This window comes from Bubalus bubalis, chromosome 22 (genome assembly GCF_019923935.1).
Source record: "Bubalus bubalis isolate 160015118507 breed Murrah chromosome 22, NDDB_SH_1, whole genome shotgun sequence".
In the NCBI taxonomy this organism is placed as follows: Eukaryota; Metazoa; Chordata; class Mammalia; order Artiodactyla; family Bovidae; genus Bubalus; species Bubalus bubalis.
In genome coordinates, this window is record NC_059178.1 from 21,974,997 (window position 1) to 21,992,678 (window position 17,682).

General features: G+C 46.4%; 1 protein-coding gene across 1 annotated transcript in view; it reads left to right on the forward strand.

Annotated features, from left to right (window-relative positions):
* Positions 1 to 5,367: 5,367 nt before the first annotated feature.
* The window catches only part of LAMA1 (laminin subunit alpha 1), a 124,771-nt gene continuing 112,456 nt past the window's right edge, over positions 5,368 to 17,682 (forward strand). The window contains exon 1 of the mRNA XM_044934772.2: positions 5,368 to 5,500. Within this exon, the coding sequence (XP_044790707.2) occupies positions 5,428 to 5,500 (73 nt within the window). The 5' untranslated portion in view covers positions 5,368 to 5,427. The remainder of the gene's footprint in view (positions 5,501 to 17,682) is intronic.

Consider the following 17,682-nt stretch of genomic DNA (forward strand, 5'->3'; position numbering starts at 1 on the left):
TAAAACCAGCTTGAACATTTTTCAAATTCATTCGTTGTGTGAGTCAGTGGTTCATTCTATCTTATTGCCAAGTTTATTCCATTGCAAACATTTGCAAACATTCCATCCAACATTTTATTTTAATTTTTTAAAAGTCTTTATTGAATTGTTAAAATGTTGCTTCTGTTTTATGTTTTAGTATTTTGGCCAAAAGACAAGTGGGATCTTAACCTCCTGACCAGGGATTGAACTTGTACCCCCTGCATTGGCAGGTGAAGCCTTACTCACTGGTCTGCCAGGGAAGCCCCAAAATATTCGATATTTAAGAATCCATTCTTCTGGTGATGGACACGTGGCTTGGTTCCAGTTTGGGGCTATGAATGAATAAATAAAGTTATTGTAAAAATCCTCACTTAATCACATCTGAGACTTTTCATGCACAACGTACTCCCAGGACCCAGCCATCAGGACATGCACATCTCTGTTGTTGTTCAGTGGCTCACTTGTGTCTGACTCTGAGACCCCAAGGACTGCAGCACACCAGGCTTCCCTGTCATTCACCATCTCCTGGAGCTTGCTCAGACTCATGTCCATTGAGTTGGTGATGCCATCCAACCATCTCATCCTCTGCTGCCCTCTTCTTTTCCTGCCCTCAACCTTTTCCATCATCAGGGTCTTTTCCAATGAGTTGGCTCTTTGCATCATGTGGCAAAGTATTGGAGCTTCAGCTTCAGCATCAGTCCTTCCAATGAATGTTCAGGGTTGATTTCCTTTAGGATTGACTGGTTTGATCTCTTTGCAGTCCAAGGGACTCTCAAGAGTCTTCTCCAACATCTCTGGGGTGACACTATTCTGCCTCCATCCCTAATCTGCCTACTCTGTCTACTGGACCATCTACCCCTCACTCTTACCGAAGGCTTAGTCTCTTAATCACCTTATTTCTGCCATGGGACTTTAAGCAGCTTAGTTTATACTCAGCCTCTTTAGCTTTGTCCTGGCCCAGACTCTGACACCCTAACCCAATTTTAGTGACCAACCTCTTACCTCTTTCCTGGAATCACATCCCCCACTTTATACTCCAGCTTGATGCCTGGATCCCGGTATGATGTTTCTGTGTCCTAGTCCCTGCCTGGGATCTCAATCCCTTTAGAACTAAAGGACAGCCTTGCTTACCCCAACCTCCAGAGAAACAGTCCTGGCCCATGCTCTGGGCATCACTGGCTGGGTTCCTGCCACGTGGCTGTCTGTCCTCGCAGGAACACATCTGCCAGGCTGTGCTTCCTCTTCTTGTCTGTGATCATACTTCTCTGAGACTGGCTCCAGCAGCATGCCCAGCCATGACTAGACCCGGATCATCTTCTCTCTAGGAGCCATCCAGTCTAGTCCAGGGTGTCTCAAATGTTGTTGCATGTTGGGCTCACCTGGAGAGCCTTAAAATATCTTAATGTCCAGACTCCTCCCCGTACCAACTGAATCTGAATCTCGGAGGATAGAAACAAACATTAGTATCTTTTCAAACTTCTCCATCGATTCCAATGTGCAGGCAAGATCAAGGACAAGCAAGCCAGGAACTTCTGTTCAAGGTGCACTCTGCCTACCAGCAGCATGAGCGTCACATAGGAGTTTGTTAGAGGTACAGAAATTCAGCCTCCAACTGCAGCCCTACTGCACTGGAATCAGTATTTTAACATGATCCCCCAAGCAGTTTTGAAAGCTCTGATGTGGCCCATCCCTCTCTGCCTGAACTCTTGTTTCTGAAAATGTTCATAATCAAGCTGGGTTTTTTCTTCTTTTAATTGAAAAATATAGTCGTAGTATAGAAAAATTGAAATAATAATTCATCTTTCTTGAGCATTTACCATAAGCTAGGTAGAGTGCTGGTGACTGGCAGACATTGGCTCATTGAATCCTTATGAATAAGTTTCTCAGCAAAACCTTCCCAAACTGCCAGATCAAGGCTTGGTCTCGAATTCCTTATCTCAGTGACCCTTTAATAAACTTATTAAATTTATGATTTTAGCTTACATTTTTTCCTGCCTTAACTGCCAGACAATGTTCCACAGAGATGAGAACCCGTCTTGTTTAAAGGTGAAGCCATAGAACCTGGTACCTAACAGGGACTAAAAAAATATTTGTTGAATGCATGAAGTTGGAACTATTATTATTCCTACATTACAGATGAGGAACTTGCCCAAGATATCATTTCTAGAAAGTGAGGGGGAAGAATGGGAGCCGTCTCTGAGGCTGGCCCAAGTTCTTTATCATGCGAACAATATCCACCCCCCACCCACCCCTTGTACTCTTATCAGCTGAACACAACTATTTTCTTCTGCATCCTGCCTTCTAGTATCTTGTTTATACATGTCCTTATTTTATATAATTACAACCAGGACTCCCATATTAACTGGAATTTTGCTTTTATTACTTTCAGTGTTTTTTGGTAACTTTTAAGTCTCATACTTTAAATGGGTACCTAACAGCTTTTCATGTGATTTACTATAAATTATTAACCAGTTAACTCTTGCTTAGCATTTAGGCATTTTCGTTGCTCATTATTTACAGGTGACATTGGAGGCAGCATCTTTGTGTGCCTTGCTGAGCTGAATTTCTGCTTTCTCACAAACCATAAACATTCTTACATCATTTTCACTTTGAACAGGCCACCCTTGACCTTCCATGGTCCTGTAGCTAATTTAGATATTTCCAAGCCTGCTGAGCTCTTGATGAAAGTGGCTAAAGAGGCTAAAGAGCCTCTTGATGAAAGTAAAAGAGGAGAGTGAAAAAGTTGGCTTAAAACTCAACATTCAGAAAACTAAGATCATGGCATCTGGTCCCACCACTTCATGGCAAATAGATGGGCAAACAGTGGAAACAGTGACAGGCTTCGCTTTTTTGGGCTCCAAGATCACTGCAGATGGTGACTATAGCCATGAAATTAAAAGATGCTTGCTCCTTGGAAGAAAAGCTACAACCAACCTAGACAGCATATTAAAAAGCAGAGACATTGCTTTGCCAACAAAGGTCTGTCTAGTCAAGGCTATAGTTTTTTCCAGTAGTCATGTATGGATGTGAGAGTTGAACTATAAAGAAAGCTGAGCACCTAAGAATTGATGCTTTTGAACTGTGGTGTTGGAGAAGACTCTTGAGAGTCCCTTGGACTGCAAGGAGATCAAACCAGTCCATCCTAAAGGAAATCAGTCCTGAATATTCATTGGAAGGACTGATGCTAAAGCTGAAACTCCAATACTTTGGCCACTCGACGAGAAGAACTGACTAACTAGAAAAGACGCTGATGCTGGCAAAGATTGAAGGCAGGAGGAGAAGGGGACGATGGAGGATGAGATGGTTGGATGGCATCACCGACTCAATGGACGTGGGTTTGGGTGGACTCTGGGAGTTGGTGATGGACAGGGAAGCCTGGTGTGCTGCAGTCCATGGTGTCACAAAGAGTCGGACTCAAATGAGCAACTGAACCGAACTGCAGCTTGCTGAAGAATGGGAAAACTGGTAGTGAAGGGGAATTGTGACATTTTTTCTATTCAAACTTACCCAAGCTTGTTCATTACAGTGGCTTCTGAAATTCTTCTTTCACTCTAATCTTTTTGCTTAATTTTGAGCAGGGACAAATTGAGCCAACTTGGTGACTTTGGATACTTCCTATTCACTCCTCAAATGTGCTGACCCTTTGTTTCTCTAAATCAGGAGCCTGAGTTCCCTGTCTGCAGTTCAAAGATAGGGTCTGAAGTCCAGACAGAACTTCTAGGTACCCAGGATATGGGGGTACAGATGTGATTCTGCTCTTGCCTTTCAGTTCATCCTCCAGGGTCTCAGTGCAGCAATCAGAGAACTCTGGACCAGAAATCAGCTCTGAGGGCTGGCTCTACACCAGACATTTGCTGACTTTGAGACCTTAACCTCCTGAAACTAACTGCTGCCTTTCAGAATTGGGAAGATCACACCAGCTAATCAGCATGGATGCTCTTAAGACCCCAAAAGATGTATCTGCCCATGTATAATGTGCATGCAAAGGTATTTTGGTGCAGAAATAGTTATAATTCTATCTTTTAATATTAAATGCTTAATACTTGATCACTTGCTAAACACTGAACTTAATCACTGATTTGTTACTTAAATACTTAATAGTTTACTACTTCAATGCTTTAATAGTTAAGAATCTCTGTGTTTTAAATTTAGTACTGTGATGACTACCTTCTCATCCAACTATATTGCATCCTTTATAAAGGGCCAAATTCTACCCTCTTGTTCTGTATTTCTATGCTTAAAAGTAATAATAATTTCTAATATTATAATGATATTTTATTCATTAAACGTTGAAGGAAATGTCTTGAGAAAAACTAGAATTGGTAAGGTTGTCACATTGATTGACACAACTGAAATATAACTATCTCCCTATCAGGCAAAAAAAGAAAAAAACACATTTATGAGAGCGTGGGCCTTAATAAGTCACTTACTTTATCTCTCCTGTTTATATTGTGAGAAAGTAAGAGCTACAAAGTGTTATGAATACTTTCAATAGAAAAAAAAATCAGAGGAAATTAAAAATTCTTTAACAGGGACCAGATGTATTTTTTTAAAAAGAACAAAGCAGTTGAGATAGCCTATTAAGACTGAACTCCCTTCTCCCCGCTCCCCCATAAGATCTTCTCGAATGCGAATGATAATTAAATCCAAGCGACCTTTCTTGTCTTAGACAAAGTGGGAAGCGAATTACTACTCCTTTTTAGAAAAGGCTTCACAAAACCCTCTGCCAACAGCAGAGGGGGTAAGCTGGTAGTTACGAGCCCCAGTCCCTTCCTGGGAGGCCCAGGCCACCCCTTGGGGGCCAGAGATGCGGGTCGGTGAGCCAGGGGTCCCATCCTGGGGGCGAGCCCGACCCCCCGCCCCGCGTGCGGCGGTCTCCGTGGCGGCTGCTCGGGGGTCCTGGCTCCGGGGTCGGCCGCACGGCCCCCGCGGGGCGGTAAGGGTCAGCAGGGTGAATACTTTCTCGGAATCTACCGCCCAGGCCGGCAGATCTGCCCCCACCCCCGCTCCTCCTCCAGTCACTTTCTCCGTCTGCCTCCCCAACTCGGAGCTCGCGGCGGCGGGGCGACCCTCACCCCCGAGTTGGGGATGGCTCAGGCTGTTCCCCCTCGTGCGAGAGAGGGGACCTATGGGGGGGGGCGGGTAGGCCTTTAGGGAGAGAGAGTCTATGTGGGGAGGGGTCTCGGGGGCAGGGGTCCCGGATCTGGGGAGGTCTCCGCTGGGAGGGGTCTCCGGGGAGGGGGGAGGGTCTCCCGCGCGGGCTGCGGGCGGTGGGCGGGGCCGGGCGCCGCGGAGGTCGGCGGGGGTGTGTCCGAGGGGCCGGCGGGCAGCGCAGTCTCGCCCTCGGCTGAGTCCCCGCGCGCGGTCGCGGCTTTCACCCCGGAGCTACCCGAGCGCGGCGGCGAGATGCGTGACGGCGGCGCGGGGCTGGCGCTCCTGGCCTCGCTGCTCTGGGTCTCCGCGCAGGGCCAGCAGAGAGGTGAGCCCGGGTCGCGTCTGGGTCCCCAGGCGGCAGGGGGCTGCGGGACAAAGCCCCACGCCTGGCCGCGCCAAGGTCGGTGCGCGCATACCGCCTTCACCCCCGGCCGGGGATCCGACACATGGGTCTCCCGCGCGGCCCCTGGAAAGGTCGCCGGGCAGGCGGGAGAGGGGTGGGGGGGCACTCCAGACGGATGCGGCCCCCTCCTCGGCGCCTCGGGCTCTGAGTCCCCGGGTCTGCCTTGGCGACCCGGGGGCCCCAGTGGAGAGCCGCGCGGGCCTGGCTGTCGGTCCGGGCCGCGGCGGGCAGGCGGGCGGGGAATGAATGGCAAAGGCGTCCGCAGAGCACGCTTACCGTCAGGCGGCAGAAAGCCGGTGGTCCGAGACCCGGCAAAGTCGCGGTGGGGGGGCGGGGGGCCGGTCCCCGGGCCACTCAGGGAGGGTGGGCGCGCGGGAAGCGCACGGGGAGGTGCAGGCTTGGGGACCCGCCGCGGGCGTCTACCAGCCACGCTGGGTGCAGGCCCCGAGGTGGCCGAACCGGCTGTTCCGCGCCCAGAGTAGACCGCGGTCACTTAGGGGTGAGGGAGCGCGGGCTCGGATGCCTGGCAACCTCGCGGGGCAGGGTTGGCCAAGAACAGAGATCCGCGGCCAACTTTCAAAGCGTCTGTCACTGCCCGGGAGGACGAGAAGCCCTCCTCCCCTTTCTGCGGACACTCGTGCCCCGCTTTCCCCAGAGACTAATCCTTCAGGGCGCCGCTTGTTGGCTAGGAGGTTACGAATATTTCTTGAAAACGTCTATGCATGCAACCCGTGACCCCCGGCACACTCCCAAAGATACACGTGTTATTCAAAACGCAGGAAGGAACAGGTCAAAAGTAGGGAGGCGGAGCGCACAGCACCCGCGTGGGAAAGATGCGTGTTTGGCCTCGTGCCCAGCTGTGCGCCCTGCAGCCAGGGGACTGTCCCTTTCCCGGGCGCATTCGCGGGGGACGCGCTGGACCGGAGCGGGCGACCGGGCTTTGAATGGCTGCGCGTCCTCTCCCCGCGCGGCCGGGCAGGGATGCAGGGAATTTGCATAGTTAGCCTGCAAAGAAAGGGGCCGGCCTTGCGGGAGAGCGGGCTGCGACTCTGCAAGCTGAACGCCTTTCTCTCGCATTGTTGACAGTGAAAAGCCTGGTTTCCCACAGGCTGGAGGGAGAGCAGCTGGACTCAGCTTTATTGTTCTAAGAATTGAAAGTCCTGGTCTAGGGAGATGCCCGGAATGTTTTCCGCGCCCCTCCGGGCGCAGCACTTGGCCTTGGCGGCTGTGAATGGTGTTTGGAGAAAGTGGGACCCCGTGGGGCTTTCCTGCTTTAAGATGCTACGGAAAACCACTCACAGCGGGAGGGCCTTTGAATCTGTCACACTGCCTTCCAGATTTGCAACCCCCACCCCATCAACCATCACCCTCTTTACAGGCGCCTTTGAGGGAGTAAACTGACTTTCTAAAATACAATTTGGGGGTCCCATGTATATAGCATGAATGACCAGTGAAATAGTATCATTAGCTCATAATACAATAATGAAATAATTCTGACTAGCATCATCAGTGAGATAGTTTCTGGTACTCATATATATATATATATATATATATATACATATATATATATATACATATATATTTAGAACAATCATCCGATAGCTTTTAGATTATTAGGAATTCTTTTTTTTAAGATTTTTTTTTTTTATGTGGACGATTTTTAAAGTCTTTTTTGAATTTGTTACAACATTGCTTCTGTTTTATGTTTTGGTTTTTTGGCCAAGAGGCATGTGGGATCTTAGTTCCCCAACCAGGGTTGGAACCCACAGCCCCTGCATTGGAAGGCAAAGTCTTAACCACTAGACCACCAGGGAAGTCCCTTATTAAGAATCCTTTATCATTTCACAGCCTCTCTGGATTACTGTTACTTCTCTGGTGGCTCAGTGGTAAAGAATCCCCTGGCAATGAAGGAACAGAGGGTTCGATCCCTGGGTTGGGAAAATCCCCTGGAGGACGGGATGGCAACCCACTCCCGTATTCTTGCCTGGGAAATTCCATGGACAGAGGTGCTGGCAGGCTACCCTCCATGGGGATCCAAAGAGTTGGACGCAACTGAGCGTGCAGGCACACACTGAACTACTGTACACCTCATGATATGTGACCCAATAACCTGTGTAAAGTGAGCTGTTCCTAGAAGTGCAAAATATTAGGTGGTACCTTTCTAACAATAATGTTGTGTTAAGTCCACAGCTGGCAATTACATGGAATTACAGTTGCTTCACAGGTTAGTTCATCACATCTTGTTTTGAACTGTTTTTCTTTTCTAAGTAAAAGTAGACAATTCCAAGGATAAAGGAAAAACTCTCTTCTAAACTCCAGTATTTTGGCTACCTCATGCGAAGAGTTGACTCATTGGAAAAGACTCTGATGCTGGGAGGGATTGGGGGCAGGAGGAGAAGGGGATGACAGAGGATGAGATGGCTGGATGGCATCGCTGACTCGATGGATGTGAGTCTCGGTGAACTCCAGGAGTTGGTGATGGACAGGGAGGCCTGGCGTGCTGTGATTCATGGGGTCGCAAAGAGTCGGACATGACTGAGCGACTGATCTGATCTGATCTGATCTGATGACTAGAGGAAATTTACTTCATTCTCATAAAGAATGTAGTATTCAAATTGAGCATATATGTGCTGCTCAGCAAAGCACGTGCCCGAATGACTTTTAAAGGTGCATTTTTCTTCCCCAAGAACTAAGAATTCCCCAAGTATTCCCCAAGTAAGGGCCAAGAAAAAAAAACTGTAACTGTATTCCACAAGTAAGGGCCAAGAAAGAAAAACTAATTTTAGCAGTTGGAAACAAGGTTTGTGTAATGAAAACATCACTGCCCACCTCCTACATATCCCAGACTTTGGCCCATTCCTTTTTTCTCTTCCACTTTTCCAGACGTTAAATATAGAGCGGACATCTGTAGTTAATATAGCATGATGGCGAATTCAACTGCAACAAGGATAGGAAATAAACACAGGCTGTTCCTTGGTGCTTTGCGCCACTCTTAGAATCACCAGAATCGTAACATGTTTACATGACCACTTATTGCAAGGTAATCATCTTTGAGACACAATTCTACAATTTTAGAATAACTCTTTCATAAAGTTCCGTGAGTACTCATTATCATCTACAGTAAGTTTTATGGGAGGAATAACAAGATATGCCTTTAAGCTTTAGATGTTTTACTCTTTGGCTTTATAAGCTGTGGGAACTTGGGCAAGTTACTTAACCTCCCTGTGCTTTGGTTTCGCCATCTGTAAATGGGCGTACTCATGGTGCCTCCTTGGAAAGACTGTTCATGATGGAATGAAAAGTGCTTAGAACAATGCCTAACCCTGGGGATAGCCCTCGATAAACACCATCTAAGCATCATTATTACTATTTTGGACATGACTACATGCAAATATAGATTATCACTTCCCTGCTATAGTCTCAAATTTAGAGTCTGGTTTTGGAGTCAACTTGAATTCAAACACCAGCCCCGTTGCTTTGATGAGCCGTGAGGTTGATTAAGTTTCTCGGCGTCTCTGGATGTCAGTCTTCCCGATTTGTGAGATGGAGAGGACTGATGTGATGCAGTAACACAGGAGAATGTTGGCCCAGCGGTGGGTAAGTCAGCAGCACGGGCATGTGGTCCGTGGTGATGGTCTACCTCTGGCACCTGCACTGCATCCTCCCAGCCTGGATCCACCTTCACTTGGGCGTTAAGACCTATTGACTTGACTTTCTGAAAACCTGTGCAATCCATCTCCGTTATTTTGTCTCCACTGCTGACAAGGCTCAGGAACTGTTTGTCTTTCCCATGAAATGTTGTGATGGTTCCCCCACTGGCTGTCCCTCCTCCCCTGCTCTCCCTCCTCAGCACCATCACCATCATGATTTTTCTAGAAACACCACCCACTGGGCTAGGACTAACGCCTCCCAAACTCCTCATAATGCACACACAAAAAATGACATTGGAGCATCCGATGGGACCAGAGGAGGAGTCTGGGATCCACTGGCTCAGAGCTCAGGGGTGTTACCTGGGACCTCCGTGCCCCTGTTCATAGTGACATGGGATGTTCAGTGCTGGACAGGCCTCCCATTTGGGGCCTAAGCCCTGCAGAAACCTTCCTGATCCCCTCATTGCTGAAGTATTTATGACATGCCCTTCCCTGGACTGCCGGTGCTCTGGCCACTCATTGCTATTGTTATCCTTATCTTGGTGGCTAAGCCAGTGGCTGGCTGATCGGTCTCACCCCCTGACCTGAACTTCCTGAGGGTGGGGGCTGTTTTATTCCCATCTTCGTGTCTGTCCATTGCAAGTATGCTCAGTTGCTCAGTCTGACTCATGTCTGACTCTTTGTGACTCCATAGACTAGCCCGCCAGGCTCCTCTGTCCATGGAAGTTTCTAGGCAAGAATACTGGAGTGGGTTGCCATTTACGTTGCTTTGCCAATGTTCCTGGTGGTTAATAGCCACATGTCTTGTTGAGTCACATTGACATTAATATCTTTATTTATGAATCAAGTAATTTCAAAAAATAGTTTTGAATAGGTAATCCATGGTCATGGTACAACATTAGAAAAAACAAAAACAAAACCCAAAAGGTGTATAGAAAAAGGTTAAGTCACCTACTTTTGAGGCAACTACTATTTTTAGTTTCTTGAGTGTCTTCCCTTAGATGTCTCTTCATTTAACTCTTAAAAGCGAGCTACTTCATAAAAACCTACTTCCTCCTGCGCACTTCCTAATAGTATAAAGAAGGTACCGATCATTTCCTGACAAAACAAGAGACAGTCTTCCCATCTCCACCTCCACTGCCCTCCCTCTCTCCTACTCCTTCAATATCCCCGCTGCTGGATGCTAAATGCATCACTAATACACATATACACCTGTCAACTTTTCACTTTCCAACTTGTCCCTTTCAACGTGGCCTTTGACAGAAGGTATTAGAGCCTTGTTTCCTAGATCTTTTGGATTTAAAAACTATAGCTCATTGATAGATTGCTTGACACTGCAGTCCTTCTGAAAGTATTGCTCACCATAGCCTTCATGGGCTATTCCTGGAGTCATAAATAAGTTTTAAAAATAAATTTAGGTGATTTGTGATGTAGAGAGGTTAAGTCTGCGAAGAATACTATTAGCAGTTATGGATAGTATGTTTATTTTTCTAAAAATTTTGGTTTATTGCTGGAACACCTATAGCAGACACAGGAAAAGTTAATTGTTTAAAATAATTTTTGAGGAATAAAGTTAAGCCTGCACCCTGAATACGAAGCTAAGTGGAGATAACTAGAGAAAACTGCTCGGAGATCTTAGCTGAAGTTGTTAGTGATATTCCTCAGAAATGTTAGGGTGAACAAGATAAGCGACAGTTTCTCTAGCAGGGTGTATGTAGCCTACTTCCATGCTTGCAAATAATTCTTTTACTTTTTTTATTGCTAAAATACTAACGTGTATCCATGCACAGTTGAGTAAATAAATGTATTTCAAAAATAATGGGGGGGGGAAGCTCCCTTATTGAAGTAATTTAGGTAAGGTCGCGAACTTGGGTTCTGTTGGGACATGCCTGCCAGGGAGCTATTTCAGTGTAAAATGCCACACTCCGGCTAGGTTCATTGGATCTTCACGTCCTGTATACTGAGGGTGACAGCCAGCATTTCGAGGCACAGACCCTTCCCCCGAGAGCCTTTGTTTTCTGGAGGCTGGATGGTGAGAGCTTTCTTTGGGACAGCTTGTTCCCATTTTGTGTCTTGCTTGGAGGCAGAAGATAGACAATGGGAGCAGTGAGATTCCAGACCAGCGTGGTGGATAGCTTTCTGCCTAGGTGGGCATTTACTTCAGAGGTTAATCCAGAAAAGATGCTGTGGAGACACATCAGATCCTATTTTCAGCGTGTATGTGCATTTTTTTTTTTCTCCCCCTTTTTTGATTCAACCATCTGAAGCCTGAATCTCTTCATTCCTGAACTTATCTTTGAAGTCTGATCTGGCCCAGCGGGCAGTGTGACTCCAGTTCATGTGCCAGAGAGCCTCCTGTCTGCTGGTGGGAATGTCAGAGTTAGCTCCAGAAGTGTTTCTGCGAAGTGCCCATCTTTTCCCATTCCCTGAAAGATTTCCTGCATTTTGTTTCATTGTTCTGTAACTTCCTGCCAGAGCCTCAGGAAACTCGACAATGTTAAAGAAGATGCTTAAGTTGAGCAGATCCTGTTTAGTTAAGAGGGGACCTTTAGAAAGGAGAAGACCTCACCCCACGACACTGATTTTTGTACATCCTACATTTAAATGTCTTCTAATCTCTTTGTCATGGCAGGATCTTACTCAACAAAAGTGAGTATCTTGTTATCTCAGGCCCAGCACATGAATTCTTTCCTGCTCCAAAGACTACTTTTCCTGTTTCTCCCAGTTGATGGCATTCTTTGGGTCGCCTTGGTTTCATCTTCCATTCCTTTCTTTTCTTTTTTCTGTATTCTCCTTATCCAAATCGTCCCTCTCCATTTTTGTTTCTTCCTTGAAAAAGGTCCCTGTGGTCCAGTGGTTAAGACTATGTCTTCCAGTGCAGGGGGTGCAGGTTCGATGCCTGATCAGGGAACTGAGGCCCCTAGTGTGTTAGTGTTAGTCATTCTGTCGTGTCTGAGTCTTTGCCACCCCGTGGACTGTATCCACCAGACTCCTCTGTCCCTGGGAATCTCCAGGCAAGAATACTGGAGTGGGTTGCCATTCCCTTCTCCAAGGAATCCCCCTGACCCAGGGATCAAACCCAGGCCTCCTGCATTGCAGGCAGATTCTTTACCACTGAGCTACCAGGGAACCCCATAGTGCCTAAGGTGCAGCCAAAAATTAAATAAATAGGTTTAAAAGGTCCCTGATTTTTTGGCCTTTGTTCCTCTTTATGACACTGCAGATGATCACTGGCTGTTGAGATGACTATCACATGAGGGAGTTAGGACTTCTAGTAGGACGGAAACCTTATTCCTGTTTGGATGCCAGAGGTGGAAGGAATTTTACAATCAGCCTTCAAGATGGGCCTTTTGGGATTCTAATTTAAATAGTTGTCTCCAGAACTATCTCTGCCACTTGGTGTACTTCCTGTCCCTGTTGCTCTGTCCAGTGGTGGGCACTCTTTCCCATCCTCAAAATTCCCATTGTCCATCCTTCAGCCCCTTCCTTCTAAATCTCCAGCTCTGGCATTTCTGTCTTTGTTTTTCTCCACAATCTAGTTTTTCCAGCTCTTTACACCTCTGCCCTGACTTCGTGGCTATACTTTTGTTCACTCTAGAAGTTTAGAGGTGGGAGAGTTCGAGATATTCATGACCTTGTGAAGTGTCTTTGGGAACTCCACTGCTCTTGTTGTAAGGGAGCTGGCATAAAGTCCTCGATACCTTCTTGGGCTGTGGAGTAATGTTTTCTTGTGGGATTGTTGTCATTTCTAGTCAGTTTTTCTCCTTTTCCCCCTGTGTTTGCCCATTCATATACCTGCTCAGCTTCATGGACTGAACATGTAGTGGATCCTCCACCAGCCAGGCCCCAAGTCAGGATGTATCCTGTGGTCCTTGTTCTCAGCGGCTTTCCTCATTTTGATTCCAAGTGGACATTCTTGATGGAGGAAGTCCAAGTGCATATCTAGAAAGAAATGTTCTCTGTGAGAAATTATGGTGGAGGAATGGTTGGGAGATTCAAGTAGCGCCAGTGGAAATTAGTGTCTATATTTTGCTTGCTTCCAGTCACATAAATTCATGTTGCAGCCCAGTGGTGGGCAAGGAATGGGGAGGCAGGGAAATTGAGCTCCTGGTGGCTTCCTCACCAAACTTCCTGTTGAGTGACATCTACTCCTCCAGGCATCTTTTCTGTCATGGAAACACACAGCTCACCTGTTTGGTGACTCCTCTGAGCCCTCACAGAGAGGGTACAGTTAATACAGACATTTTCTCTCTGGGCTACATGTTTGATTTTAATCACATCAATGTGGAGGCCCCAGCCCCAGGGATTACAGCTTCTGTGGTCTCAGGTAAGGATTAGTCATTTGCATTTTTAGGAGTTCTTTTCAGTGTTTGGTTTATGACTTCCCTCCTAGCTCCACCAGCAAAATAAGAGCCATTCTTCCTTCTACATCCCCAACACCCACCCCCATCACCCCCCACATATACACAACAGACACACTACACACACATACACCACATAACCTTACATATTCAAAAAGTATTTGTTGAGTTTCTAGAATGTTCCACACTCTGGTGGCCAGTGGTCCTTGAATCCCCAGAGCTGTAGTCTAGCAGGCACGAGAAGTACCTGAGGAATCCTACTACCTGTGTGCCTCAGCTCAAATTTGGAGGAATTTTTGTTTCTGAATGCCTTGACCATCACCGTTGCCCAAGTTACTGCAGTGAAATAATGTCCCTGAGAACAGAAAGAGAGTGCTGGTTAAAAACGCTGGTTATTCCTACTGCACTGAGTTTTCTTTTAGTTTAAAGACAGTGACTACTCTATTGACTTCAGTCTTGTTGGCATTTGTTGACCATCTCTTGGAGTTATGTTTTTATATAGAGTTTTTGTTCAAAAGAACTCTACCTGCCTGCGTGTGGAGGATGTTGTTTAAGTGGGAGACAGCTGTTCCCCCCAGGCTCTTGGGGCTAAGCCAGCCTGGTCTTCTCAGGAACAGAACAAAGGCACACAGAATTTATGTCACAGATGGATGTTTGTTTGATAAAAATCACTTATTACTGGATGAAAGAATGGCCCATTCTCTCCAGAAATATGAGCAGAACATCTAGTATCCCTTTAGAGCTTCCCACTTTGTTGGTTTGTTTTAACCATTATCATTGACTGAGTTGAGTTGTACCTCTTTTTCTGTGGTCAAACATTCCCTGAAAATTTGTGCACGAGGGGGTTTTCTGTAAATGACATAATTTCAAATTCAGTGTTCAAATAATTCAAAAATAATATTTGAAGGAATTGGCTAGATTTTTGATATATATTTCTGGACTCTCTGTTGCTCCGTTGATCCATGTGTCTATTCCTAAGGTAACTCTGTCTGGATTCCTTTGGCTTTGTAGTAAGTTTTGAACTAGGGCGTATAAGCCATTCCACACTGTTGACTTTCTCGAAATTGCTTTGACAGTTCTAGGTCCTTTTTGCATTTCCATTAGTGTCAGCTTGTCAATTTCTACAAAAGAGACGACTAGAATTTTGGTAGGAATTAGAGTGAATCTGTAGATCCGTTTGGGGAGAAGTGCTGTCTGATAATATTGAGTTTTCCTGTCTATGTATAAGAAACATCATCATTCATTTTGATATGATTTAATTTCTCTCAGAAATGTTTCATAGTTCTCAGCGTATTAGTCTTGAATTTCCTTTGTTAATTTTTTTTAAGTGTTTTATTCTTTTTCAGTAAAAAGTCTAGAATGTATGGAGAGCTGATCTGGCCCTTCTCTGATGCCCATAAGTATTAATATATGTATAAATGAATCACTTTGCTATATACCTGAATCACTGTAAGTCAGATATACTCAAGAAAAAAGAGAAGTTGTACATAAATGTGGCCTATTTGAGAGTTACCTATTTATGTGGTCCAGCCTGGGCCTTGCTTTCCTCATTGCTAATGTGCAGAAATGGACTCGATGGATGTGAGTTTGAGTGAACTCCGGGAGTTGGTGATGGACAGGGAGGCCTGGTGTGCTGCGATTCATGGGGTCGCAAAGAGTTGGATATGACTGAGTGACTGAACTGAACTGAATGTGCAGAAATAGACTAAATTTTCCCTGACTGTATTATCATAATGAATATATAGGGAAGAATTTTTAAAATGAAAGAAAATTAATATTATTGTTGTTGTTCAGTTGTCCTCCTGCCCTCAATCTTTCCCAGCATCAAGGTCTTTTCCAAAAAATAACTTGAGAAACCTTAAATTTAATCAGACAAGGGGTGCTCACTAGGATGGGAAGACGTCCCCTCCTTCTGAGAATGGCCCTGTTTTGCTAAGATTCTCTCCTCTCATCTGTCACCTAGACCTGGACTGTCTCCCGGAAGCTCAAATGCACGATCCCAGGGTGGTCAGGGGATGTCCTCTGCCATGCTGTCCCCTCTGGCCTGCCCCCTCCTCCCTGCTGTGCAGGGCCCTCCCCAGGCCTCTGTGAAAAGACGGCGGGTCAGAAGACCAGCAGCATCAGACAGGATGGGCTGAGAGGGCTGGATCTCTGTCAGCATCAGGCAGGGAGGGTACATAGACTTCTTTATATTTTAACATCCCTGAAGCCTTTCACTGTGCCCTCAACAGCATCCTCTTCTGTATGGATGAACTCACCAGGGGCAGCACCACTCGGATGAACAGGGCTGAGGAATCAAGACCCTGGTTTGCTTTAATAGCTCGCCTGGTTGACGCATAGGGGACCTCGTTCCTGTGTTACGTCTTTCAGTTTGGAAGCCTTGACCTTTTTTCCTTCTTTACAATAAGCCCAAAACCTTGGTTTTAACCAAGGCCCCCCAGTTCCCTCTAAAAATAGTTTTCCAAGGTCTCCAAGATGTGAATGTAGGACGGGGAATCTAGAGTTCTGGTTAAATAGTGACAGAACACTCTGGAGGAAGCATGATCTTACTCATCAGTCTGATGAACTTTGTGCCAAGCCTCAGCCAGATTAACCAATCCCGTTGTGTTAGAGCTGGAAACATCCCAAGAGATCATTTTATCTGTTGAAGTCAGAGCAGCAGCCCCAGGGAGATACTGAACCATGAAGAAGCTTAGCCCCAGCCCAGCCCAGCCCTGCAGAATATTTGCATTTGTAATAAGATCTCTGGGTGATTTGATAAAAGTTTGAGAAGTTCTGCTTGAACTCTCTCTCTGCCCAGCTGAGCCCAGAATGAATTTCAAGTATCTCCTGCAGAGCTCAAGGATAAGGATCACAATTGTGGATGCCAAGGGTCATCTTCTGTTCATTCCACCTCAGTCACATTCACTTATCTCGTAGCGTCATTTTCCTGTTGTGTGTCTTCATCACTGGGAGCCAGAGCATTTTTTCTATCTTGGCCCAGGTTGTGTGATGCTGGATGGTGGGGGGTGGGGTTGTTGGGTGGGGGACTGGTTTGGGGAAATGTGGAAGGTCCCGCACCTCCCCTTCTCGGGAGGCTTGTACATTTTTTATTTCAGCCACTGTTAAGATTCCGCTCATTCCAGAGCCCAGTGGGTTTACTTCCCACATGTTTGATGCCCTGTTCTGTCCTTACCCACGTGGGGCTTGGTTGTATTCAACAAGGAAGCGCTGGGCACATGGGATGAAGAACCCAAGTCTCTGTCCTCAAGCCCGTATTCTTTGTGTCATTTCTCTTGTGTTTGGAAATAGCTTTGGGGAAAAGTACACACCTTCCTGCTTCCCCCTGAGGATCCGCTTGTTGGGGGGACCTGCCTCTTCTGCTTTTTCTTGGGACATCAGGTCACAGGAGAGTCTGGATCACTGGCAGAGATGGCCAGCAAGGCACTGTAACAGAGGGACAGACTAGGAGTCTGCAGAGTGAGAGAGCCAAGGGAGAGGGGCTTAAAGCCAGAGAGAAAAGCCCTTGTTTACGGAAGCTATTGTGGGGCCAAGTGAACCTCATGCTGGGGAATGGAGACCTTGACAAGGACCCTTTGAGTGATTTGAGGAATAGAATCTGAACTGCAGTTGAGTGAAGAGCCAGTGTGAGGCCAGGAACTGGAGACAATGACCACCACTACTCTCATATACATCCTTGATTCAGTAACAGCTTTAAAAAAATAAATAAGAAAAGTGATCACATTAAGTGTATGTATTCCAGGTGGAGCTAGTGGTAAAGAACCTGTCTGCCAGCGCAGAAGATGTAAGAAACATGGGTTCAATCCCTGGGTTGGGATGATCCACTGGCTACCCACTCCAATATTCTTGCCCAGAGAACCTCTATGGACAGAGGAGCCTGGCAGCTACAGTCCATAGAGTGGCACAGAGTCGACATGACTGAAGGGACTTAGCACACACCTTCTGGATAAAGAGGCAGCCCAATCCCTACTAGTACCATTGTTTTTTTCAGTTTACCATTGAAAAAATAATGGTGCTAGAACTCAGAAAATGCAGTGTTATCAACCCCAGTGAGGTCAATACCAAGATAACATGACTCTGGACTTTTGATTGG